This window comes from Camelus bactrianus, chromosome 19 (genome assembly GCF_048773025.1).
Source record: "Camelus bactrianus isolate YW-2024 breed Bactrian camel chromosome 19, ASM4877302v1, whole genome shotgun sequence".
Lineage (NCBI taxonomy): Eukaryota > Metazoa > Chordata > Mammalia > Artiodactyla > Camelidae > Camelus > Camelus bactrianus.
In genome coordinates this window covers 29,193,538-29,220,768 of record NC_133557.1, presented here as the reverse complement: position 1 = coordinate 29,220,768, position 27,231 = coordinate 29,193,538, and the positions used below count along the sequence as shown (strand labels likewise).

Below are 27,231 nucleotides of genomic sequence, written 5' to 3'. Positions count from 1 at the left end.
GAAACTACACTTAAGCATCCTTTAATAGGTCCCCAGTCACTGGAGGGGTTCATTTCGGAGGCTAGGGTTTCAGCAGCGCCACAGCTGCCCCCCCGCCCCAGGCCCACTGATCGTGCTGCCCCCAGAACAAATTTCATTATTGAGCAATACACTCTCCAGGCTGGTTTACATTGTCTTTGCTTGGCTGACCTTGTACACTATTGAATTGGAAAATGTGGTTTGTATTGTAAGGCCTCTTAATAATGTATTTTTTTTTTTTGAAACAAGGGACTCTTCCACTGCAAATGAGACAAAAACATTGTATGTAGCACAAAGAATGCCTCAGTCTATTTTGAAACATAATTTTCATTAGCTGGGCTTTTCACTGTAAAAGGGATTTAAATTTTACTTTAAAAACAGGCTGAGCACCCCCCCAGCCACATATATTTATGTATGCTCCTCCATGAAAAAGGTCTGGAAAGATACACAGGCTAATAAGAATAGTTGCTGCTGGGAAGAGGGAAGGATGCTGAGGGGTGGGCTAAATGGAACTCTGCCTCTTTGCACTGGATTCTTTTTTAATAATGAGAATATATTTGTAGAGCCTGGCTAGGGTCCTGCCTCCACCACCAGTGTGAGCTTGGGCAAGTGTTAGGGGTCAAACTGCATCCCCTACCCTACCCCCAAAATTCATCTGATGAAGTCCTAACCCCCAGTAGCTCAGAACGTGACCTTGTTTGAGGAAAGGGTCTGCACAGAGTGGTGAGGTAAAACGAGGTCATGAAGGGGGACCCTAATCCGATATGCCTGGTGTCCGCATTAAACGGGGGGGACGTGGACGAAGCCTTGCTCACAGGGAGGGCGGACGAGGTGAAGGTGCAGGGAGGAGATGGCCGTCTGCGAGCCGAGGGGAGAGGCCTCAGGAAGAACTGAACCTGCCTGCAGCTCCATCTGGGTCCTCTAGCCTCCAGCACGGTGAGGGAACTCGTCTCTATTGTTTGAGCCCCTGGGGTGCAGTGCTGGGCGGCGGCCGCCCCAGGAACCTGACAGAGTGAGTCAGGGCAGCTCCAGCCCCATCGTCATGGAGCAGGGCACACAGCTGCTGCCCGTGCTGGGCACCACACCCAGCCCCCCACCTGCCTACTCCGGCCTCCACCCAAGCCTCTCTTACCCCCGCCCCACAACCCGTCCCAGATCAATCCAGCTGTCCACACGGGATGTGAAGTGATTTTGGAGGGATTACGACCATCGGATCGCACTTAAACTGCCCCCTACCTGCCTCCTTCGCCACAGAGGACCTCCAGGCTTCTGTGGGGCTCCTCTGAGCCAGACGTCTCCCTCCCTGCCCACTTCCCAAAGGCCCAGGGAACCCAGCCTCCAACACCAGGTCCCACCCACCCACCCTCCCCTCGTCTGACACCCCTCCTTCCTCTCCCAGTATCCCTCCTCTGTCTTCTCCAAGGCTTCTGCCCCTCAGATCAGCACTGGCCAATGGAAGCTGAATGCTGGTCAAAAATGTGATTTTAAATTTTCTAGTGGCCACACTTTTAGAAGGTACAAAGAATGGGGTGAAATTATATAATAATATATTTTGATGAATGTTTAATTATATACTTACCTAACCCAAGAGAGCCAAACTATCATTATTTCAACACACCGTCCATATTTTAAAATCAGGGTAGTTCACATTACTTTTGAAATAACATGAGATACTATTTGAAATCTGGTGTGTATTTTACACACACCGCACATCTCATTTTGGACACAAAATTTCCATCAGAAATACTCAATCTGTATTTAGGTTTTATAGAATGTACAGTTGAAAAAGACTTGCACATAACCAAGCTGTTCCAAAATGTAAAAGGTTCTCTAATAACCAAATTGAACTTTGGTTTTTAAATTTAAATTACATTTAATTTAAAATCCTACTTCTCAGAAAAAGGACATTTGGTAAAAATGAAGAAAATCTGAATCAAGTATGGACTTCAGTGAATAACACTGTACCAAGATTGGGTCACTAATTGTAATAAGCGTACGGCACTCATGTAAAATGCTGATCATGGGGGAAATGGGGACGGTGTAGATGAGGACTCTCTGTACTATCTTCTGAATTTTTCTATAAATCTGAAACTCTCCTCAACTCCCCTCAAACCTGCTCCCGCAATCTCGCTCCCCAGAGAGACCCCCGTGACCAGGTCTGTGAGTTTAGACCTTGTAATACACACGTGCAAATTCACAGTGACTTTTCTTTTTCAGAGTTTACGTAGCCTACATGTTTTTTCACTCCACAGGAGATCAGAGTCTTACTAATGGCACCTCCTCAGCGCTGCATAAGCAGCCCATTCTCCCCTCCCTGGCCCCCAACCCCATGCACGACTCAGGCCTCACCCATCCTTGCCTGGCCCTCCAGGAAGCTGCCTGAGCAGTCTCCTGCTCCTCCACCTCCTCTCCCCTGCAAGCCCCACGCTCTCTCAGCTGCATCTGCTTGTAGCATCATCTAAGGGCTCCTGTGCCTCAGGATATGGTCCCAGTGCCCCACCTGCCCGAGCCCCAGGGTTGGCCCTCCTCTCCCTGCAGGAAGACCTCCAGCCACAGCAGCTGTTCATCTTTATCCAACTCAGTCCACCCTCAGGGCCTTTGCACAAGCCGTTCCCTCAGCCTCAACTTATTTCCCACATGTCCCTTCCCAAAACTTCCCTGGACCTCCGGCCATGGGGAACCTTCCTCACTAGTCCTCTTTACCCTACGTGGTGTCAGCATTTGTTGTGGCATTTCATCCCTGAGATTACGTGGACACCATCTGTCCCCCTCGACATCAGGCCACGCTGTCGGGCGGCACCCGGCACGTGAGAAGCAGACCCAGGCCTGCCCGCCCCCACGCAGGCACCCACCTTCCTCCCCTGCCCCCCAGTGACGATCTGTCTGGGGTCTGGCTCGCAGGCAGGGCTGTGAAGCCCTCCGGGACACAATAGGTTTCATTCCTCTCCGCGTCTCTCCCACGCCTGACCTGGGGTTTGGCGGAGATTATTGCTAAATAAAAGCAGTAACTGCAGACACTAATATTTCCTTTCAGGATTCAGAAAACCAACCTGAACTCATTAACCTTCGGGCAGCAGGATTGAATAGAAATGCCCCTTGTGCTCATCTGCTCATAAAAATATTCATAAAGCGGGTGCGTGGCTGCAGCCCGCCGCGTGGCAGGCCCCGTGCGCAGCTCCCGCCACCCCGCCCGCCCTCGCTTCCCGCGCCGGGGGGACAGCGGTGTGCACATGGGAGCCCCGCGCCCACTGAGGAATCAGGGGTGCCCACAGTTACGTGTGCCCTAGGAGACTGGGGTGTCCGGGGACCCTCAGCCAGTGCGTCACATCACAGCCCGGCGTCCCTGCTTCTGTGCTGCAACAGGACTCACACACACGGCCTGAGCTTTTCCTCCGTGTCAGATGCGTGAAGCCCTTTCCCCGTGTCACCTTTTTGCCCAGGGAGCCTCTGAACCCACTGTACTGAAGTGAAGCCTCCGCATCTCACCCAGAGCCGCCTAACCTGGGTTCCAGCCTGCATCTGTCTGGTCCAGCCTGGGCTCCCGCCACAGAGCACAAGGGTCCCAGTTCCCGCCCTCAAGGAGCCCCAGCACGGTGAGGGGAGTGGGTAACGAAGAAGAGAGGGGTGTGTGCTGGGAGTTGGGGAAGCACAGAGCCCTTGCCTGCCTCCCCGGAGAAGCACACCTTCTGCAGGGAAGCTGACACGCGTGTGGGGTTGGGTCACACGAGGCGATAATGAGGCCTGGTGGTGTCTGTATAAGGCCACAGCTCTTTGACACACTGATCTGCATGAGGGTAGCTATGAGCACACGGGCTAAACATTCACACTGGGCCCCATGCTCAGAAAGGCACCACACAGGGTGCAATGCTCTGCTCTCATTGCCTTGCAATTCCTAATGCGTTCCAAGCAAAGGCCCTGCTTTTTCAACATGCACGGGGCTCTGCAATTTCCGTAGCTCATCCTGGTGGCCAGTCTTGGTGTGTGGCTCTGGCAGCTATGGTACGAGGCTCGGCAGAATAAATTGAGCAAGACAGAGGCATTCTGGCCCTTCCTGAGCTCACAGTCTGCTGAGAAGGCATGTGATCCACAGGTACCCTGATCTGCACTAATAGTGCTTGGAGCTGGGAAGGTGACCCAAATGCCCCTTGTTCCGTGGGAGGCAGTGAACGGGGACAGCAGTCTAGGCTCTAGGAGGCGCGGGCAGGCCCAATGTGAGACAGGGTCATGGGGAAGTTCTCACTAAAGATGTGGACACTTGAGCTGAAAGATGGAAATGAGCCTGAAGTTCCAAGAAGAGCATTCCTGGGACAGGGAATGGCCAGTACAAAGGCCCTGGGGTGAGTACAAGCCAGGTGTCCATCATTTTAGGCAGGAAATACCCCAGACTGGGCAGCTTAAGCAACAGACATGTGTTTCTCACTGTTCTGGAGCCTGGGAGGCCCAAGATCATGGTGGCAGCACATCTCATGTCAGCTGAGGGCCTGCTTCCTGGTTTGCTTTCTGGCTGTATCCTCACATCACTGAGAGAGAGGGCTCGGGGCTTTCCTTCTTAAAAGGGCACCAATCCCATCCTAGGGGCTCCACCTTCATGACCTCATCTAAACCTGCTGTCTCCAGGGACCCCACCCCAAATGCCATTGCACTGGGGATGAGGGCTTCCACCTAGGAGCTGGGGAGGGCACAGGCACTCAGTGCACAGTGCTGGATGTGATCGTTCAGCCCACAGTCATCAAATTGACAAAAATTAAAGATAAGGAGAAAATATTAAAATCAGCAAGAGAAAAGCAACAAATAACATACAAGGGAACTCCCATAAGGTTATCAGCTGATTTTTCAGCAGAAACTCTACAGGCCAGAAGGGAGTGGTACAATATATTTAAAGTGATGAAAGGGGAAAATCTTACAACCAAGAATACTCTACCCAGCAAGGCTCTCATTCAGATTTGATGGAGAATTCAAGTTTCACAGATAAACAAAAGCTAAAAGAGTTCAGCACCACCAAGCCAGCTTTACAACAAAGTTAAAGGAACTTATCTAGTCATTAAACCACAAGAAAGGAGAACAAAGAGAAGAAAGAGAAAAAAAAAAAAACACCTACAAAAACAAACCCAAAACAATTAACAAAATGTCAGTAAGAACATACATATCAATAGTTACCTTAAATGTAAATGGTTTAAATGCTCCAACTGAAAGCCACAGACTGGCTGAATGGATACAAAAAAAGACCCATACATGTGCTGTCCATGAGAGACCCACTTCAGAGCTACAGGCACACACAGGCTGAAAGTCAGGGGATGGAAAAAGATATTCCATGCAAATTGAAACCAAAAGAAAGCTGGAGCAGATACTTACACCAGACAAAATAGATTTTAGAGCAAAGACTGTTACAAGAGACAAAGAAGGACACTGCGCAACGCTCAAGGGATCGAGCCAAGAAGAAGATGTAACAATTGCAGATATATATGCACCCGACATGGGAGCACCTCAGCAGAAAGGCAACTGTTAACAGACATAAAAAGAGGAATCAACAACAGCACAGTAAGAGTGGGGGCTTCAACACCCCACTTACATCAGTAGACAGGGCATCCACACAGAAATTCAATAAGGAAATACAGGCCCTAAATAACACGTTAGACCAGATGGACTTCATTGATCATCTACAGAGCATTCCATTCAAAAGCACGTTCTTCCCAAGTGCACACTGACCAGGCTCCAGAACTGACCACACGCTGGCCCGCAAAGCAAGCCTCAGTAAGCTGAAGAAAACTGAAATCGTATCGAGCATACAGGAACTACACCACGATGAAGGTGTTAAAAAAAGTAAGTCTGAGGGTTTTTAAAGTGCATTTTAAAACCTCCCACAAAACTTGTTAGCACTGCTCTTATTCCACAAAACAGCACCAGCGGGAAGCACCTGAATGACTTACAGTGAGAACCGGTGCTGTTTGCCGACACCTCTGTCCCCATCATTATTTGCATGCGTGCGTGTTGACGTAAGACAGGTTTCTCACTGTGAGTCACCGAAAGTGTTTGTAAGCCCCTGGTCTCGTGTTGTAAGTTTTTAGAAAGTCCATTTAGGAGAATCGTTTTACAAAGCCTTATCCCAGTTGACGTTCCCACTGGCAGGGTTCCCACTAATTTTCACCTACATTTGCTATTTTGGGAATTCATATTTTTTGCTAATATAATGAGGGTAAAATTTTAACTCATTGGGCCTTACTTTGCACAGCCCTGATGATTCAAGGGCCTGAGTGTCTCTGCGTAACTTTATTTCCCGTTCCGTTTCCGCTTCTGTAAGATACTGGCTTGTGCCTTAATGCCTATTTTTCTACTGTGTCGTCTTTTCCTTAAGATCTGTGGGACTTCTTGACGTGTGCTGACATTAGCCCCGCGCTGGTTCCATGAGTTGTGAATATCGCCTCCTGGTTTGTGGTTTTCCTTTTCATTCCCTTCATGGTGGCTTAGTAACAGAAGCGATAGAATTAGGAACAGAAGTTCCTAATTTTAACGGATTTATCAGCCTGTCTTGCAGTGGTAATGCTTTTTGCATCTTGTTTAAGAAATCCTGCCCTACCCTGAGGTCATAAAAATATTCTCCCACATTTCCTTCTAAAAGTTCCAGTACTTTGCAATTTCCATTTGTGTTCCAATATCCATTGGAAATTGACTTGGGGGTTGGAATGGGGAAGGGGTAGAATTTCTTCTTATTTTCCCCGTGGAAAACCAATTGTCTTGGCCCTACTTACTGGATAGCCTTCCCTTCCTCACTGATTATACATTGAGCTTATAAATCCACAAGACATTATCTGAGCTTTCTATTCTGTTCTTTTGGTCAATTTGTTTATCTCTTCATGGAATACACAATGTTACAATTACTCTAGTTTTCAATAAATCTTCTAGTACAACACGCCCCCATCTCTTTATTTTTCTTCCATTTCTGACACTTTTGCTCTTTCGTACAAATTTTGTAACCATCCTGTAAAGTCTCAAAAAAATAAAAGAAAATAAAATCACCTGTTGGGATTCTGGCTGGAATCCACTGTGTTTACTAAACAGTCTCTTGATATTTCCTACCCATGAACATATCACTTCATTTATTTATGTCTCCTTTAATGTCTTTCAGCACATTTTTATAATTTTCTCCAAATATATCTTGCTTATATTGATGAGATTTATTTCTAGGTACCTTATACTTTTTACTACTATTGTAAATGGTATCTTTCCCCCCATTTATTTGTTGCTGTAATAGAATATAATCAGTTTTTATATTGATTTCTTTTATCGAGCCATCTTGCTAAACACTCTTACTGTTTCCAATGATTTTTCTGCAGATTTTGAATTCTGTCCAAAGATAATCAGATCATCTACAAATAGTGCTCATTTTATTTCTTTCCTAGTCCTTAAACCTTTCATTTCTTTTTCTTATCTTACAGCTAGGACCTTCAGTAAATGATCAAAGTAAGTGGCATCCATTGTGAAGGCAGCATCTTTTATTTCTGATTTCAACAGTTCAGTATTTCACCATCGAGAAACACCAGTTAGTCAATTACACTTCAAACTCACAGGAAAAGAGTCAGATTTGAAGGCACCAGAGGCAAGGGTGGAGGGAGAGGCAAAAGGTACAAATTTCCAGTTAAGAGAGAAATGAGCACTACAACATGATAAATACAGTCGACTCTGCCGTATGTTCCATCTGACAGTTGTTAAGAGAATAAATCCTAAGAACTAGCAAAAAATAAATAAATAAATAAATAAATAAATAAATAAATAAATAAACAAACAAACAAACAAACAAACAAACAAACAAAAAAAGAAATATTACTTAATGAAATGATATTGGTAATGCCCTTAATCAGCATAAGGATATTTCGAACAATTTCTCTTTTGATAAGATTTTTTTTAAATTGTGAATGGGTTTAGAATTTAATCAAATGCTTTTTCTGCTCTTATGAGTGGACATCACATGGTGTTTCTCACCATATGGGAATGCAGTGAATGACACAGATTTTTCTGACATTAAATGCTTTTGCATTATTGTGACAGACCCAACATGGGCATAATGCGTGATTGTTTATGCACTACGGCATTCCACTGCTAATATCTTTCTTTTTTCTTATTTTAAAACCTTCATTCAAAATATACAACTACTAATATTTTATTCAGGACTTTTGCAACCACGTGCATAAATGAGGTTGTCTTGTAAGTAAGTTTTCTTTCTCACACTGTCCTCAAAAGGCTTCAGGGTCTCTCTCTTGTGAGGGTCCTTTCCAAAACCTCACCAGGGGGCAGGAACCCTAGCCACGTCTTCATGTGGACACCAATTCCTGCAGACGTTGAGATGTGAAATACACTAACAGTCATTTGGGAGACGGTCTCTTCCCTTTCTTTTGCTGGCCTGTTCCACTCTGACTGCCCTCCAACACTACCGCCTGCTGTCAGGTGCTGGAGTGGCCAGGGGCATTCGGGGATCCGGCTTAAGAAGAAGCCAAGTTGGAGAGGCTTTTACTTAGTGAGGTGCCGTCCGTGTGTTTCACAACCACTTCCCTGTGTAGCTAAGTGAGCACTGGCTGAGCAGGTGTGGGACTGGCTTCCAGGAAGGCTCTCGCCTCTCTCTGAACTCCCTTCCCACTGTCAGGACACGCAGGTGCACTTGAATTTGTCCTCTGGCACCAGTCACCAAAACCCTGAGGGTGGAGGAGAGACACGCATGAGCCAGTCTAGGGAACGCTGTCTCACATCTTGGCTTGTACGTGAAAGAAACTTGACAGAGGTTTTCCAGAGTTTGATTCCAACCCAAAAAATGTATGCCATTCTAAGGAGTTGTGAAGCTAAAAAGAAACATTTCTAAATTACTGAGAACTGCAAATATACTCGCTCAACAAAGGCAAAGGAAAGGCAGACTGGCCTTGGTACTCTTGCCATAGAAAATGAAACTACAAAATCTTCGTCAGATAAGGAGCCATCAAAGACGGCACCACCCAGAAGGTGCAGGAAGGAACCGCAGTAGGAAATTCAAGCAGTTATTAATAAAAAGAGTATTTTCCTGATTTTTGTAATGTGTGTAATATTTGTCAACTTTCTACAAGTTGTTGATTTCGTATGATTTTTTCCCTCATTCTAAATCAGTATTTACTTTGATGCCATTTTGGGATTTTTGTATAAATTTGCACCCTGTTCTTAGGAGGGTCTCCCAACTTGAGTAAACCTCAGGCTCCACAAAACCTGGCTCTGCCCTTGGTAACAAACGACCCACAGAGACGCCAGGGCGGGGGCGCCCCCCTCCTCCTGCCCCCAGGAGGAATTTTTGTGAAACTGGAATGGTCCGTTTCTTCAGAGGGTAGTGGGACTCATCTGTAAAAGCACCCTAGCCTGGGTTTTTTTGCTTGTTTGTTTGGTTTTTGTTGTTGTTTATTTTAGGGGTGGAGGCGATAAATTACAGCTCAGTTTTTCATTATAGAACTACTCATATATACATGCCAGTAGGGTTATATACTGGACCATAAATTTCTTTTTTTTTTTTTTAAATATTGCTGCTGGATCTATAGTTTTGTCTCCTTTTCATTCCCAATATTATTCTCTCTCTTCTCTTCCTTCCTTTCTTTTTCTGATCAGTCTCAGCAGAGGTGTATCCAAGCCATTAAGGATTTCAGAACCAGCCTGGGCCTTGCTGGTTCTCTTATAGCTTTGTTTTCTACTTTATTAATGTCTCCTTTTTTTTTTCTTATTATCTCTTTCCTTTTACTTTCTTTGGGCTTACTCTATTTTTCTTGTTCTAACATTTTAAGCTGGATAACTATCTTTAAATTTCAGACTTCCTTCTCTTAAATGTAAGCCCATAAGGTTACCTCGAAGTCTTGCTTGCTCCGCATTTCACGTGTTTTTGTATGTTCTTTTCCCACTTTTTGCTTAGCTCTAAGTTCTGGGTTTTTCATTTTTTTTAATTTTGATTTCTTCATTGATGCCTGAGTGCTTCCAAAGTATTTAAAATTTCCAAATACATCCAATTTTTTCAATTGCTTTTGTTTGTGACTTTTAGTTGTACTGTGGTCAAAAGTGTGGCCTGTGTGGTACCAGTCCTTTGAATTCGTGGAGACTCATTCTGTGGCCTAGTAGAGGGTCAGCTTTTGTTATTGTTGAACATGTGCTTGAAAAAAAATGTGCATTATCTCATGGTTGAGCACAGTCATCTATTTATACATAACTGTGTATACATACTTACACAACACACATGCAGGTGCACACACACAATGCATGTGTGCACACACGTGTATAAAATCAATTACATTTGTTCACTGTGTGTTTAAATTTTCCGCATCATTACGAATCTTTTGCCTGCTTGACCTATAAATAATTGAAAGTTGTGCTAAAATCTCTCATGATGATGGATTTGCCAGTATCTGGCTACACCTGTAGCAATTCCTGCTTTGCGTATTTTGATGTAACTTTATGGCCTTATCTTCCTGGCAGACTGGATCTTTTATGGAGTGACTGCTGTCCTTAAGAATGCTTTTTATAGTACATCCTATTTCATCCGATAGCACTTTCCTTTTACTTAGTGTTTGATAAGGATTTTTGAACCTCTTACTTTCAACCTTTCTGTGCCTTTATGCTTCAAGTGTGTGAATAGTATCTAGCAGAAGTTTCAAAAATCCAAATTAATAATGTCTGCTAACCAGCAAATAAACTGGATTTGTTTTTATCATCTTTTTATTTTCTACAAATTGTGCTTTTTATGCTTTTTTCCTGCTTCCTTGTCTTTGTTTTCAGTGTAAGAGGTCAGCTGAGCCGTGCTTATCCCTGCTGCTTTTTCTCCCCTCTTCCGGCTGAGACGTTATCTGACACCTCTATTATTTTTAGTGGACACGTCTGAAATTATAACATCTCAGCATGTTAATCTTTTCCCTGATAACGCAGTGAATTTAGAACACTAACTTAATCATCCCGTCCCAAATTACATAGTGTTGTTTTTCCAGTATTTTAGTTAATGTCTTTTTTTAAAACTCCACAAAATTAGACATCATCAGCTTATTCAACTTTTTTTAAAAGATTTACAACATTTTTCAAAGTCTTTGCTTGTTATATTTTATATTAAGGATCAGGCCTTCCTTCATCATAAACTCCTTCGCATAGAAGGGCGTTTAGTATAGCGGTGAACACTCAGTATTGTTTATCTAAAAAGGTCTTTGTTTCACCCTTGACCTTCATCCAGTTATTTGGTGGGTGCACAAATCTGGGCTGGTGGCTCTTTTCTCTTGTTTTCCCCTTTGGTTCTGCAGGTTCAAGGGTTGATTCATCTTCACTAGTCTGGCTTGGTATTCATCATCCTTCTTGGCACCAAAGGTTTGGTGTCTTTCATCACTTCCAGAAAATGATCAGACATTTTTCTCTTCATCTGCTGCTTCTCCGATACCTTTCTTTCCTCTCTCTCTGGGAGACATTACTTAGGGTTCTCATTATAGTTGCTGTGTCTCAAATCCTTTTCCTTAGTTTTCAGCCCCCTCTCTTTCTTTCCTGACTTTTGGTAATTTCTTCACATCTATTTTCCAGTTCACTAATTCCCTTTTCAGTGGTATCTAATCTGCCTCGTGACCTAAACACTAAATTTTTATATCAACAATTATATTTTTTTATTTCTTAAAGTTCCATTAGATTCCTTTTCACATCTGCTTGGTCATGTTTATAACTCATGTTTATTGTTCATTTTTTTAAAACTCTCTGTTTTATTTCATTAAACATTTTTTACATACTTTTCTTTATTCCATGATAGTAATTCCAATATCTGATGCTCCTGGGATGTAAGCTTTTTCCTTCTGCTAACTCTTATTCCATAGTGGCTGGTTTAGCTGTGTATTTGGTGATCTTTAACTGGGAATTCATGGACAATTTTGGAACTAAAAATGATCATGTTTTCCTCAAGAGAGCATTCATATTTGCCCAGGAGTCAAGGGAAACCAATATCTTGGGACCCCCCCCCCCAATCCCTGGTTACCCCAGTCTCTGACCACAGAGGATGCTGACACTGACTTCTGCCCTCAGGAGGGTCCACACAGGCCCCACTGCAGCTCACTTTGGGAGCAGTGGCTCAGGGGCTTCCCTGATTTCTGACCAATCATGCTTTACATCAGATCCAGCTGTGCATGGGGAGGATGTCCCTCAGAATATTCAGAGTCACGGTGCAGAATCAGGGGGCCAAGTTACATTCTTTAAAGACCACACTTGCTGCTCCATGGAGAATGGATTACAGGGGGCAGAGTGGATTCTGGAGAAATGGTGAGAGGCCACAGTCAGTTTTTCAGGTGGGAAATGATGATGGTTTGACCCAGAGTGATGACAGTGAAAATAAGCAGGAGGGTATCAATCCAAGTCAGTGGAGCATCTGCTTATGAATTTGTGCCCCTTTAATTTAGGTATTTTACAATCACACACAAAAATGTGTGTTTAGCCACAGACTTTCATTAACTTGTAATTGCTCTTCTATTGTTCATACATTAGATTTGCAAAAAGTGAAAAGTTTGATCATATCGATGTGGCCAAATGTGTAAGTACATAGATACTCCCATCCCCCATCGGTAGAAGATAAGTTGAAACAGCATTTTTGGAGAGCAATTTGGTCAAATCGACCAACATGTTAAATGCACATACAATTTCTTTGTTAGGAATTTCTCTAAAGGACACACAAAAAATTTATACCAAGATACATTAAAAGGATGTCCAACGTATTGCTGTAGGCATTAATAGCAAAAGAAAAGAAAAAGACTGACCACAATCTACATGACCATCTACAGAAGATTGGTTAATTAAACCAAGACTCATCTGTATCATGGAATGCTGTTTTGTCTTTTCCACAAAGAGATAAATCGAAGGTGGAAAGATAGCCCTGATAATCGAAGTGTAAAAAGCAAAATGCAGAATGATGTTATAGAAAGATTGCATTCATAAAAAAAATTAATAGCCAAATAAAAACATATACATTTATATGCAGAGACCAGCATGAAACGTTCCCTGGGAGGGCACACACGGGGCTGCGACAATGATTCACTTCGGAGGGGGCAACCAGGGCTGGAGGGTAGAAAGACACTTTCACTTTCCATTTTACCACATTTTTTTTAATACATTTTGAAAATTCCACTGCAAGCCACATATTGCTTTTGTTTGAAGAGTTTAGCCTGTTTTTATTGGACTCGCCTTGATTAGGGCATCTGCTTCCCCTGCTTATCACATCTCCTGTTTGTACCACTTCATCATTTCCTCTGGTTCTTCCTTCAAAGACTGTGTCTTAGTCCCTCTGGCTCTAAAAAGCCAACCTTCCTCAAAGATTTCCAAAATCCGTTATTAAGTTAAAAAACATAGATTCCAAATAATCTACATAGGATGACCCCATTTTTGTAAAACTAATAATCATAATAGTAGTTGAATAAATGCACATGGGCGTGTGTGAAAAGAAAAAAAGTCTGGAAAGATCTATTCACTCCTGCAACTAAAATGTACCGTGTGCCTGCCGTGGGCCAGATGCTGTGGTGGGGATGGAAGTTCAAAGGGGACCGGGGCCCCTGTGCTCAGGCTCCTGGCAGCCGGGACTCTGGAATGCAGAGGGTAATGTGCACCAGCAGGTCAAGGGCAACGGACTCTGAGTGAGGCGATGAGGGTGAGCTTTACATCACCTTCATGCCTCTCTGTATCTTCTGATTCATTTTTTGCCCTGTGTATGGAGTACAAGAACATATATGAAAATAATAATTAAGCCATAAAACACTTAATCGCTCTAGCCCTCTGGTTTTGTCTCTCCTCCAGACTCCTACACTCGTCTGTGCCATAGCGGAGACTCACTGATACTAAAACAATTTACGTCGTGTGTCTGGATATCAGATTTAGGTGGGATCTTGTGTTGTCTCTGCAATCCTACCTACACACAACCTGCCCCCAGCATGTCTGCATCTCCCTGAGTGTCCGTCCTGCCTCAGCCTCTGCCGGTCCCTTCCCGAGGGGCTGCTTTCCTTGAAATTCTGCCTCTGGGTGACTTCACCCTCCATCCTCACCCCATGTGTGCTTTCTGGATCGATGTTTAGCCCTGGCCAGCTCCTCAGCACCGGGATGCCCCATCAGCTCCTCCAATCACACCCCCCCCCCAAACAGAACTCTTCCCACCTCTTCATCTCAGGAGTGGCACCCCAGCCCTGCAGCCCCTCGGCTGAGAGCCCCACAGCCACACCACCCTTCCTGCCTGACTTCACCCCACGTCTCAGCAGCCCCAGGGTGCTTTCCCACCTCCTGCCCCTACCCCTCGACATCCCACTTCTCCAGCCTTGCCTCCGCACCCGGGGTTGGAGGTGGCCTCCCAGGGGTCACCATGAGCCCCTCCTTCCCCCTCACACACTTGATAAGCCTTAACACACATACACCTGATAATCCTTAATATAAGCCAATAGGGCCTTAGAGCCTTTGTCCCCAGCTGCCTGTCACTGTGTGCCACCAACGGCAATTTGGCCACAGCTGATGGCTACTATCCTAGAATTGGGTCACCGTTTCTATCCAAGTCAACTAATTCACTTTCACTTATTTTCAAAAAATAACCTATCCAGGGAGAGGGTATAGCTCAGTGGTAAAGCACATGCCTAGCATGCACGAGGTCCTGGGTTCAATCCCCAGTCCCTCCATGAAAATAAATAAATAAACTTAATAACCCCCCAGAATAAAAATAATAATAACTTTAAAATTAAAAAAAACTTTTAAAAATAGCCTATACCTGTATGCTTTAGCCTCATGCTAACAAAATCCCAGGCTGGCTATGTCAGTTATCCACCTGAGTTGAAACAGACATGTAACTATCGAATGTAAACTGTCCACCATGTGCCCCTGGACTCATGGCCAGTGCCCCCCTGGCAGGCGCAGCACTCCTCCCAAAGCACTGCCTTTCAAAATGCCCACCTGCTCACACCCCACCCCGCCCGGCCTGCCTCTCCCTGCTTGAGGAACACTCCATACACCGCAAGTGGCTAACGGGGCGTCCCGTGCAGCCCTTGCTGCTGTCGCCTCTCCATCTCTCCCCTCGACAAGTCCTCACCCCGCCCCCGCCCGTCACAGGGACTAATTACTCCGTCAGCTGTCCGCGCTTTCACACCTCCCTGCCGCCTTCGCAGCCTCTGCCTGAGTGCCCATTACGGCTGTCGTCCGCCTGTCGAGCAGCTCCTCTCCTGTAAGATGCTGAAGGAGCACGTAGCGGCGAGGCTCCTCCTGGCAGCCCCCTCCTTGAACCTCCCTCCCGCAAACCCCACCAGCATCGGGAAGAACATCTCCAAGGTTCTGTTCAGAGTATCAGCCCCTGAGCCCCCGTAGGAGCATCTTAGCCACCAGGCACACAGCAGGTGCTCAATAAACGTCAAGCAGACACCAGGGGCTGTGTGTGCATTTGGAAGGACAGTTTACAGGTAACAGAACTGGTTTAGAGTTTGGGTCTTTTTTGACCCGCTTGGGCAACAGAGACTAGCCACTCTAAGACTCTCCCCTTCGGAGCCTCTGTTTCCTTGCCCGTGAGGTGGGGCAATCACTCCTGCCCCTTGGCTTGTGAGGAGGACCCAGCAGATAAGCACACATGGGCTTTACAGACTCAAGAGCTTCACAGAAATGTAGGGCTTACTCATGGGATGGTAACGAGATGCTGGATGAGTAATCCACTGTGGTCATCCAATTAGCGCTGCTCCCGTCCCCTCGGTCCCCTAGGAGAGCTGTGCGCGCTCCCCGGGAGGGATAGGAACACCCCGATCCAGGGTCTTGAAGGAAGGCAAGAATTGCAAGCCTGTTTATTTAACATTTAGGAAGCCAGCGCATTTTCCTGTACCTTGTCTGCAACACTTAAGCCAATATTTGCGTCTTTGGGATTCTATTTGTATGGTAATTTAAAAATAGGGTTCGGACTTCCAGCTGGCCTTTCTCCCAAAACTCCAAAAGCCCATTCGTTTTCTAGACAGTAAAATAATGCTGTGATTAAATATTACCATTTCTTTTCAAATAAAATCCGGTAACTTCTAACAAAATGGGTTTTTTGAAACATGATGTAGGCTTTCCCACAAAATTGCACTCTAGGGAAATTCCTTATTTTGAATGTATGGAAGAGACCACGAACTTAATCTCAACACAATGTAAGAAAAATTGACTTGTTAAATTACAGTAATTTTCTTGCATTTAAAATCTCCATGCTTCCTGTCCTGGAGGACCCAAAGGCCCCCCGATATGCCTCTTTGGGGTAGAGACCGAGGAGCCAAGATGTTTTGTTCAATTGTTCATGAAGCTTCCCAGATCCCCTTTCTTGTGGTTCCAATTGGAGCGTTCCTCCTGCGTTGCAAACTTCTTCCAAAGGAGGCAAGGGTCGGCGACCCCATGACCCTTGCTCTTTGGTCTCCCAGTTCATTCTCTGTGCGTGTGGAAACCCAGATCTCCCACGTGGAAGAAAGCCTGGCCCCCAGAGCAGGTCTTCATGGGCTCCCTCTTCGCCCAAGTCAGGATGGACCGAGGGAGCCCGATGGCCCCAGGCTGGAGGCGGAGGCTGGAGGAGGTGGTGCCGGGTTTCACCCGGGGCCGCCCAACCGCCCCAACCACAGCTCAAGAGGGCCCCCTTGTGGAGACTCCCAAGAACAGCCCCTAAGTGGTGTGCTTCCCCCAGCGCTGGGGCAGCTCCCCGTGCCCTCCCCCCCCCCCCCCCCCCCGCCGCTCCGGGCAGTTCTCAGACCCAAAGGCACTCAACGGAGACCAACGGTCTCCATCCTTCTCTCCTGGAAACCTAAATACTTCTGTGAGACAAGGGGATTCTTGGCCCCTCCGGGGAAGACTGGGTAGAGAACCAGCTCCCAAGGCCCCACGAAGAGTTAAGCTCCCCAAGGCGCCGCCCTTTTCCGGAAGTCTTCGCCGCGATCACACAGACGTCTTCTTTCTTGTTGAACGTGACAACCCCTTGCGATTATCTTGCCAAATTTCTGTTCTATGGAACAATGGAAGCTTCAGTCTTCTGCCAAGAGAGCGAACAAGGATTCAGTCCACTGGAGACTTCTAGACACATGTTCTGTTTAGCAAACACTGACTTTTAGCTACACCCCTTAGGGCAGGCGCCGCAGTGTTCGGGGCGCCCCGGGCTCGTTCATAGGCGCGGGGAGGCCTCGCGCTCCAGGCCCGCACTCCCCTCCCTCCGCCCCCCGGAGCGCAGGGCCGGTGGCTGGCGTCCGTGGAAAGCCTTGACCAAACCCGGGAAGAATTATGAATATCCGAGGGACCAACGTGCAGACCCGGGAACACAGGCGCTGAAGTCGGGCTCGGGAGGCAAGTCTCCAAGACACCAGAACATCTGGGTGAAAAGGGAGGAACTCCCATCCATCACCCTGATGCCGTGGCTATTTGGAAACAGCTGGGCTTTGGCTGGAATGTTCTAGTTTTCATCTGGGTGGGAGCCCCAGCCAGAGTGAGGAGCAATTAGCATTATCCTGGGGCTCAGGGAGTTTGGATGTGAACAGTTTTTGTACTGGAACATTCCTAAACAAACAAACCAAAAAAAACCGGCCAGTGAGCCGGGCCTGGTGGGCCAGACTTTGTCTCCCAAAGCCCCCATTCCTCTCCCGTCCCAGGAGCTCTACGTTTGCTCTTCCCTGAGCAGGAAGTGCTCAGCACCAGCCGTGGGGAGACATCTGTGTGGTCAGCCACTCCCCTTGACAAAATGATTTTCAGTCTTGCAAATATAGACATAAAACCATCGCCTTCTCCGCGGGCCACCAACAAGGTCCACCTCCACCAACTCCTCGGCCCAGCCCACCCAGGGACTTTTCATGGAGAACTAGGGGAACAGTGACAAGCCAAACAGCGTCCCTTCACTGACCTTTCAACACAGTGACATCCGAATCGGATGTCCTCCTGAATCTCTCCAGCTCAGAATCTCCTTTTCCCAGATACCCAGTCCCTCAAGAAGTCCTCAGGGCGACTTTGAACTTTCTGACTGCACCACGCAAAGGAGGGCAAGTTCCGAAGCCCTGGAGTGCTGCAGGGCTGTACTTTTTTTAGATACACAATTTCTGAGTCTCTCAAGATCGCCAAGTCCATCCTGTCCAGCGGCCCAGGCCTTGTATGCGAACAGGTAACCCCCATCCCCACCCCACCCCCAGCCTTGAATGCAAAGACCCTCAGATTAGATGAATACTGAGATTCAGTTACGGCCAAATGAGGGACATACGCAGAATCGGAAGGCCAGCCAGCCACACCAAAGGGAACTTTAGGCTCCTTAGAATTCAAAGTTTGTCTTCATATTTCTGTGGTTTGCTGGTACTGTCATAGCATGCCAATCTGTAACCTTCTCAGGGGAGTTTAAATGGAAACTCTGCGTGCCTTTTGTGCAGTGACTTCACTGGAAAGCACATCTTTTGCTGTAGCGACACAATGACAGCTGCCATTTCAACAGCCAGTTTCTGAAGCTGGTTGTTGAAACATCGTCTGCGTACCATTGCGCGCCAGCACATCTGCACTTGTGAACGGCGGCCTCCTCTAATCAAGACAGGTTATTTTGGGGCGGGGGTATTTTTATTTAACACGTGCGTAAGCTTCCAAGTACAAACGTTGTAGGTGAATTACCTCACGCTGAGGGTTTTGAAATAAACCAGAGGGTTTCGGACCTCTTTTTTCTTTTTTTTTTTTTTTTTAAGCAAGAGAACACTTTTTTTCAAAGCAAATCTTAATTAGCATCCTAGGATATAAATCAGAGCAAACAGTGGGGGCCATGTGGGCTAAAGGTGGGGGGTGGGAGCTCAGTGTCTCCCCTTCTCTCCCGAAAATAACACCTGTGGTCTTCTGAAACCGGCTTGAAAACCTCTGATATAGAAAAATTTGACACACACATCCCATTCTTGAGCTGGAGCCATGCTGTCCAAAACAGCCACCACCAGCCACATGCAGCCCCTGAGCCCTGGTACGTGATCCATCTACACTGAGTTGTGCTGTGAGTGTAAATACATACTTGATTTCAAAGGTGTATTTTAAAAAAATATATAAAAAAACTCACTAATAGTTTTCATATTTGCTCCATGTTGGAATATAATATTGGTTGCTGACTAAACTGTCTTCAGAACTCATTTCACCTGCTACTTTTTAGCTTTTCTAATGTGGCAACCAGAAAATGTAACACTATGTAGATGGCTTACACATGTGACTCACATTCTGTGTCTATTGAACGGTGCCGTGGAGTAACATGGAGCCTTCTCTGGGGACGCAGAACCACATCAGGGTCCTGGCTTGGCTGGGGCAGTTCCCAAGGGTCAACAAAGGCTTTAAAGCCAAGCATTTGGCATCACATTGTTACGCTAGGTCCAGCCGGTCCTCAGAACTCTTGGCGGGACACACGTAAACCTCCTTTTGCCTACTTCTCATTTCTCTCTGCCTGCTTGGATCAGCGAGGGTCTCCAGGCTGCTGGGAACTCCCTTACTGACCACCCTTTTGCATTTAGCCAGATTCTTAGTTTTCCCAACAGCTGCAAACCTTCTTTTCCCCCACTTCCATTTTCAGCCTGACCCTAATAGCCACACACATGATGGAAATTACCAGACAATCTTTAGGAGGGGAAACCCCAAGGGTTGGGAGATATGACAACAATGAATGCATGTGCATCATTCTTATGGAGCACAAGCCATTCATTCATCCATTCAACTAGAAGTAGCAATCATAACCAGCATTTATTGAGTGCTTACTATGTGAAGGGATTGTTCTAGTGCTGTCCATGTCTTGATACAACAAATATTTATTTAGCATTCATTGGGCACTGTGCTAGAGGCTGAGGAATCAGCAGTGAGCAAGAGAGATAAGGGTCTGTCCTCATGGAAGGTAAAGGAAAAGAAAAGAAAGGAGGAAAGAAGAAAAGAGAGAGAGAAAGGAGGGGAGGAAGGAAGGAAGAAAGAAGGAAATAGGGAAAAAGAGAAGAGAGAAAAGAAGTAAGAAAGGAAGGGAAAGAGACAGAGAAAGAAAAGAGGGAGGGAGGGAGGGAAAAAGAGAAGGGAGGAAGGAAGAAAGAAAAAAGTTGAGGAACCTAGAGTGACACCTCAGTGGCAATGAGCACCCAGCACTCAGATCTTGGTTTCTAAACACAATTTTCCAATAAAAGGACCCAGAACTCCTTAGAGAAATGGCTGATTCCAGGGTTGGGGGCAAGAAAATACAAAATAAGCCTGGAAGATCTTCCAGTGCCAGAAAATGAGGAAGTGCTCCCAAAAAAAAGAAAGAAAGAAAGAAAAGAAAAAAGAGAAGAAAGAAGAGAGAAGTGTATGTAGAAAGGACACAGGAGCTAAGTTGAATTATAACTGAGCAGGACCCTGTGGGGCCTTCCCAAGACAGACACCCCCACACCTACATCTTCCCCCTGCCTCTTGTTTAGAGAAAAACTTTAGCCTCCTAGGCCTTCCTCAAATTCCAAAGAATAAATTTAATCAGAGAAGTGAGAAAATGCAAGAACAAAGGGAAACAGTCAAGCAAGACAAAACAGTGACAGTTTAGTCACCAAACAAAGCCAAAGACCTTCAGTGCCTTCTCAAGGGCTACGGATGACATTCTGAGCCATGTCATTCGCGCAGTCCTGCAGATGCTGAAACTCCCACCTGGTGGAAGAAGTCAACTACATGCTGCCCACAAGCATGGAGACCCCAGGCCAGCTGGAACCAGAAGGTTGGTGATGATGTTGACTTCCAGTCACCCCACCAGCAGCCAATCAGAAGAAGGTCCATGAGCTGATCACACAGCCTACTAAAACCCCCTCCTTTGCCCTGTGTTTTAAAACCTTTCCTTGAAAGCCACCTGGGAGTTTGGGTCTTTTGAGCGCTAGCTGCCTGGACTCCTTGCTTGGCACCTGCAATAAACGCTATACTTTCCTTCACCACGACCTGGTGTCAGAAGGAGCTCTCGATGGCCGAACCAAGGACAATTTGAGCAACACACCAAATCGTGATGGCAATGGATTGTAACCTATAAAATAAAGATCCCTGAGTTCATACTAATACAAATAATAATTAAGTAAAGAGATAAACAGAAGGGAGAGTGCTTCCTTGTAGCACAATTCCAATCAATAAATTCAGAAAGAATGGCAGAACTCGAGAATGACCTTCTGGAAAACACCACAGAAAAAACTGTTGTAAGGATCATCAATGGTCATCAACTGATGTTAAAATCATTGGAGGGAAGTAGGATGAAAAACAAGATATTCGCAGGATCTCTAAGTGTATATAAGATTATTACTGATTAGAAAGAGAAAAATAGTAATTTAACGATGGAGAAACCTGGCAGACGCCGCCTTCAGGAAGTGATCACCAGTGGGAGACAGGCTGACACCCGCATGCCTCTGGAGCTGATGCAGAGGGAGGCACGACCTCATTTCTTTGCAATTCTTACCGAATCTGCGGAAGTTGAATTTAGTCACGAGGAAACATCAGAAAACCCCAAATCGAGGAACACACTTCAAAATAATTGGCTAGTACTCTTGTAAAGCGTGAAGGTCATGAAAGACTGAGACCAAAGAAGCATCTCTGACGGAAGGGAACGAAAGAGACATGACAACTAAGTGTGATGTGTGATCCTGGGTCAGATCCTAGACCAGAAAGGAGACTGACTGGGACATCTGGTGAAATTTGCACAGGATTTGTAGATTGCTTCATCACATTGGATCATTGTTCATTTCCTGGTTGTGATCATCCTGCTGTGTCTCTGCCAGATGTTAACCTTTGGGGAAGCGGGGTATACGGCAGCTCTTCCTGCTGCTTTGGCAACATTTTTTAGGTCTGAAATGACCTCAACTTGAAATGTCAAAAAACAGAAGTAAATAAAAAAAAAACAGGCAGCAGGTAAATAACCGAGGGATGTGATGAGTGCTGCACAGGTTAGGAGGGGAAAAGAGCAGAAGGGGAGTGTCGGATGTCAGCCTGCCACGATTGTGTTGAGAGCCCGGTGACGGGCGAGCACCCTGTGCAAAGCAGAGGGAAGGGTACTCTTGCCGAGGAACAGCATTGCAATGGCCTCGAGGCAGGAAGGAGTTGGCCTGTTCATCCCTAGGAACTCGCAGTAGGGAAACATGGTAGGATCCGACGGACGGCCCTGGAGAGACAGGAAGACAGCCGATTTTGAAGTCCCTGTAGGTCATAAGGGAAAGCGTGGTATGTTACTCCAAGTGTGTTAGGAAGTTCTTGGCCATTGTGTACATTTACTTTGAGACACTTACGATTCTTCAAAATTATAATCCTTTGTGATGAATGCCAGCCTCTCCAGGAGACCAGGGACTCTGGCCAGCGTGTGCAGCTTTACAAAGACATAGAACAGCCATGCGATGTTGGTGTGGGGTGGAGGGATGAGTGCATCAAGGTCAGGATGCCGGGAGCCCTGGGCTTTGGATGGGACCTTGGTATCGCTTGTGAGTTGAATGGTGTTCTCAGAAGGATATGTTCAAATCCGAACCCCTGGTACCTGTGAATGTGCCCTTATTTGAAAGTAAGGTCTTTGCAGATGTAATCAAGTCAAGATGAAGTCATATTGGACCAGGGTGGGCGCTACCCCAGTGATGGGAGACGGAGACACACAGAGGAAAGATGGTCACATGAAGGTGGGAGACATTGGAGTGATGTGTCTGGAAGCCCTGAACGCCGGGAGCCTCAGGGGCCGGAAGAGGCAGGAGGGACCCTCCCCTAGAGCCTCGGGAGAGAGAGCAGCCCTGCCCACACCTTGATTTCAGACTTCTGGTCTCCAACTGCGAGAGAATAAAAGTCTGCTGTTAAGCCCCCTAGTTTGCTGGCCTGTGTTTCGGAGGCTCCAGGACACACAGCCGGGGGGTGGGGGGGTGGGGGGGGGAAGTGATGAGTTAACCTCAGTCTCTCCCTCTGGGGACTGGGCACCCACCACGTTTACTTATTAAATATTATTTAAAGTACGACATGATATTTTAAGATCAAGTTCGGACCAAGCTCCTTTTAAAACTCCGTCCTGCCCTTGGCCATGAGGGCTGTGAAAGCAGTCTTGCTCCGGGAAGTTCCGCGGCTTTTTAACACCCTCTAAAATCAACGCCGAACCACTGGAATACGCAATGCTCACCTACATGCTGCACCTAAAGGCACCGGGCACGCCTCCCGGAACCTCGGAGTAAGCCAGTTAGGGTAGGGGGAAAACCAGTGCTTTGCTTTTGCTTTTTGCCCCCCAGAGAAAACTATCTGAAGACCTAGTATTTCTCCATCTGCTCTGGCTACAAACCCCATGTCTTTTCTACACGTCTCCCCAGCCCCTCCCACCCCATTGATTCAGACCTACTCTTTTCATAATCTGGGAAGAAATCACGGATTGTGAAGCTGGGTGTAAAACTTCTCCAAGTCTCCAATTTTCATCTGGAAAATGAGAATAATCACGTCCACCTAATAGAAGCGTTGTGAAGAGCAGATAAGAAAAGGGCACGAAATACCCAGAATAGGCAAATCCATAGAGACAGAAAGCAGATCACCGGTTGCTAGGGTGTGAGAGGAGAGAGGCATGCTATGACTGCTAATGCGTACGGGGTGTCCTTTTGGGGTGATGGAAATGTTCTGGAACTAGACGGTGCTGACGGTGGCACAGCCTGATGAATATCTTAAATGCCACTGAATTTTAATTGTATGCTTTAAAATGGTTAAGATGGTGAATTTTACATGAGGTGTATTTGATGAGATTTTTTTTTAATTGGGTAAGAAGCACCTGCCTAGGGTAGAATGATACAGGCCGAGCCTCTCCGCCCCTCAGAACTGCAATTTCCTCATCTGCAAAGCGGGGGCATGGACAGAACCTCTGCCGTGGGCGGCTGTGTGGATCCCACCTGCTGGAGTGGCCGGCACATGGAAGCACTCCATCCCCACACTGACAGGCTGCCTTCCCCAGGATTACTGGGCAGACTCGCCACCATCACGCAGACCCGCTGATCGCAACACGATGTCCGCCCAGGGCCCGGGCTCAAGAGAGGCTTAGCAAGTGTCCTTCCCCGTTAAGGTCCCAGACAGGTTTCACGTGGTGTTGGCTGTGTGGTCCTCTCCTGGCATTCTGACTCATGCTCACACATCAGGCTGGACCAGATCATATTTTAAACCCCAGTAGCCTGGTCTGAGCAATTGGACACTCTAGATTTAATTCTGCAGGTAATTTGAACGATGCTATTTAATTTCAAATGTTCTGCTCTTATGAGTGCAAAAGCAGCATAATTTTTAATTAGTGGGTAAACAGTAAATAATGGACGGCGGTAAGTGGACACCACTGTTAATTAAAAATCCGTGGCTGATAAAAATCAATTTGGCCCATGCATTTAACTCTGTCTATCAGGTCTCTGCAAAAAGTTATGCAACCTGGCCCATGGCACCATCTGCTTTCAGCCATGGTTCCCTGAGTTCAGACTCTTCTAGGGGAGAAAAGAGGGAGAGAAAGAAAAGCTACCTCCAGCGCTGCCACTGGAGACGTTTCATGTGCTCATTTCTAATCGGTTGGTTTCTTGTTTGCAACCTTGACGTTGAGAACCACCAAGAGGCAACATTCTGCTCCGCCACGGGGGTTTTCCAAAGAAGGGCTCTGGTTGTGTTTTGTGTTTCGTGTGTGCGTGTTCTGAATACGGTGAGATGGCACCATATCCCGTCTCCTGACTTAATTAAATCCCAATTTCTCGCAGAAAAACAAGGCAAACAAAAGCACGCCTGGCGGGACCCCGCTATCTGAGGATTCAAGTCAAAATAGAACTTCATGGAGGCAGCACCTCTTCGCGGTGCCTTCAGAGAGGGGACCAGGGTTGGGGGTGGGTATCATTCCCTTTTGAACAAAAACACATTTTCTCAAGGAACTAAACTTTGTGGAAAGTGTCAGTGTCATTTTGGGGGGCCACTCACTGTCTTGCTCTGAGACATCAGCCGGATATTCCTACCGGGAAAGCAACACCCACCCCTTTTGGATTTTTTCTTCCCTCTGCTCCCGTCCGTCCCCCAGATCAACACATTTCATTGATGAGCACTGATGTTCACATTAACCTGCAGTACTGGACCCAGGAGACCCAGTGTCTCCGGGTCACGCCAGTTGCAGGAGCACAAGACAGTGTGAGGTGTGGACGCCGATGTGTGTGTCCCAGCTCAGGATTGCTGCCTGGGCGATGCTGGGAGTTTGGCCCAATTCGAATGCCACTCATCCACTGCAGCATCCTGGGCTCTGGTCCCCGGAAAACTAGCTGTGCCCAGGTAAACCCATTTCCCGGGCTCCCCCTGGCGTGGCCTCATGTGCTGAGCGGCCGACAGCCCTTGGGGCAGCCCGTGTGCCCACCGTCCGCTCGGGGACACCACCGCCCTGGGGCACTGGTTGTTTACTTTCATTTCTCCTGTTTGGTTGATTAAGACCTATAAGTCAGGAGCAGGATGCGCCAGGAACATGCAGGGACGTGGAGCCGCGCCGGCAAGCCGACTTGTGCGCGCATTCCTGCGCTCAGCCTCGCATCCCACTGTGCCTTGAAAACAACCCCACCCACCCCCGGCCTGGGACCGAGAGTCGCCCACCCGGCCACACCTCGGCTGTGTCGCGCTGGGCAGGTGTGCCCCAGGCCAGCCTTGCGGAGCCTGTCGCTCTGCCCCTAAGAGGAAGCCGACGGGAACATGTCTCCTAGGGCCGTTGCCGAGGTGAGACAACGCATACAAACGTATAATAACATCCCAGAAACGCAGAGTCAGGAGTCAGCCCGCTGCTGCCGTCAGCACCATCACCATCAGCATCACACAAGCTTCCTCAGCTGGTCCCTGGAGACCCCAAAAGTCTCCCAGTGAGACCTCAGACTTCTAGGAAGGGGGGCAAATCCACTCTGAGAGGCCACTGGGGAGCTGAGAGTTTGGGGGCCATGTGCCCCATCAGACAGCTGCGAGGGGGCAGGGCGGGGACCCCAGGCCTGCCCAGGCCATCCCTGACCGAGCTCCTTTCCTGAACTTGACCGCAGAAGACGTGAGTGTGCGATGGGGAAGGGGACAGAATGGATCATGCGTTCACTCCCCTACGCCGCCCACAAGCCTGCCTGGGCCTCCTGGGGCCACCCAACATCTCCACCAGGCCCCCGTGCCCCAACCCACGACGGCCACAGGCCAGGTGGGAAGACGTGCCCTTGGAAAGGCCTGTGGCAGGAGCTGAGCCAGCGGGTCAAGGCCGGCCACCCTGCGAGCACAGCCTGCTGCTGTGACATTTGGACACTGCTCGCCACCAAGCTTCCCACCGCACCCTGCCATCTGGGCCGTGTGGAGCCCGACTCTGAGCGGGGCTGACAGTTTCTAGGGGAACTGCTGTTCTCGAGCAGCTGAGGGCCCGGTGTTTTCACCTCCGAGCAGCTCCTAGATGTGCAGATCCCACAGCAGGCCTGGCTTGTCTCCACACAATGAGCACATCGGGAGGGTCACTGGAGGGGGCCGGGGCCGGCCCCTGCCACTCCAGCCATCCTCCCCAAGGCCTCCAAGGCCTCCCCCCACTGCCCCACTGTTGGCCTCGAGCCTCGGCCCCAGACCCATCACACACTTACTGGGCACCACGCAGCACCTGGGACGGGCCTGGTCCCTCAGATGTGGGGAAGGACAACACACGGGCCTGGCACCAAGAAGGGACTGGGAAGTGAGTGGCCATGGAGGGGGTGGGTGCTGGTCTGGCTTGCTCCAGGAGGCAGAGGTGGAGCAGAACCTGGGCTCCTCAGGGGAGGGGGTGGAAGTTCCACTGTCCCAGCCCCTCAGTCTGAGTCCAGGTTGCCTCACATCCCAGAGCACAGGGCTCCTCAGCTACTGCCCAGCAGGGCTGGACCACAGCAGGCAAGCATATAGACAGGAGATGAGTCCAGAGGCTGATTCTAGGTGCGCCGACTTGGGGAGCCCATCACTGTCTCCGGGACTGGGGACACCCTGGGAAGAGCTGAGGTGGAGGTGAGGGTGGAGACAGGCCCCTGCCTGGCTCTCTGTTGCCTCCTGGGCTGTGGCCCAGGTTGGGTGGGGACAGCTGGGCAGGCAGAGTAGAGGCTGAGCTGGGATCGCTAACCTGGGTCTGTCTGCTTTGCAGTCCACACCACAGAGACGGCTGGGACGGCAGGGAGTGGCCGCCTGCACTGGGAACCACGCTGCCAGCAGCCCCTGCCCCCCAGAGTGCCCGTCACTGCACTGCTGCCCCCGCGCCTCGACGGGCCCTGGATCTCCACCGGGTAAGCCCCT

The 27,231-nt window shown here is 47.8% G+C and overlaps 1 protein-coding gene across 1 annotated transcript in view; it reads left to right on the top strand.

Annotated features, from left to right (window-relative positions):
- Positions 1-27,231, top strand: part of APCDD1L (APC down-regulated 1 like) — a 50,681-nt gene that overhangs the window by 12,162 nt on the left and 11,288 nt on the right. The window contains exon 2 of the mRNA XM_074347495.1: positions 27,083-27,221. Within this exon, the coding sequence (XP_074203596.1) occupies positions 27,083-27,221 (139 nt within the window). The remainder of the gene's footprint in view (positions 1-27,082; positions 27,222-27,231) is intronic.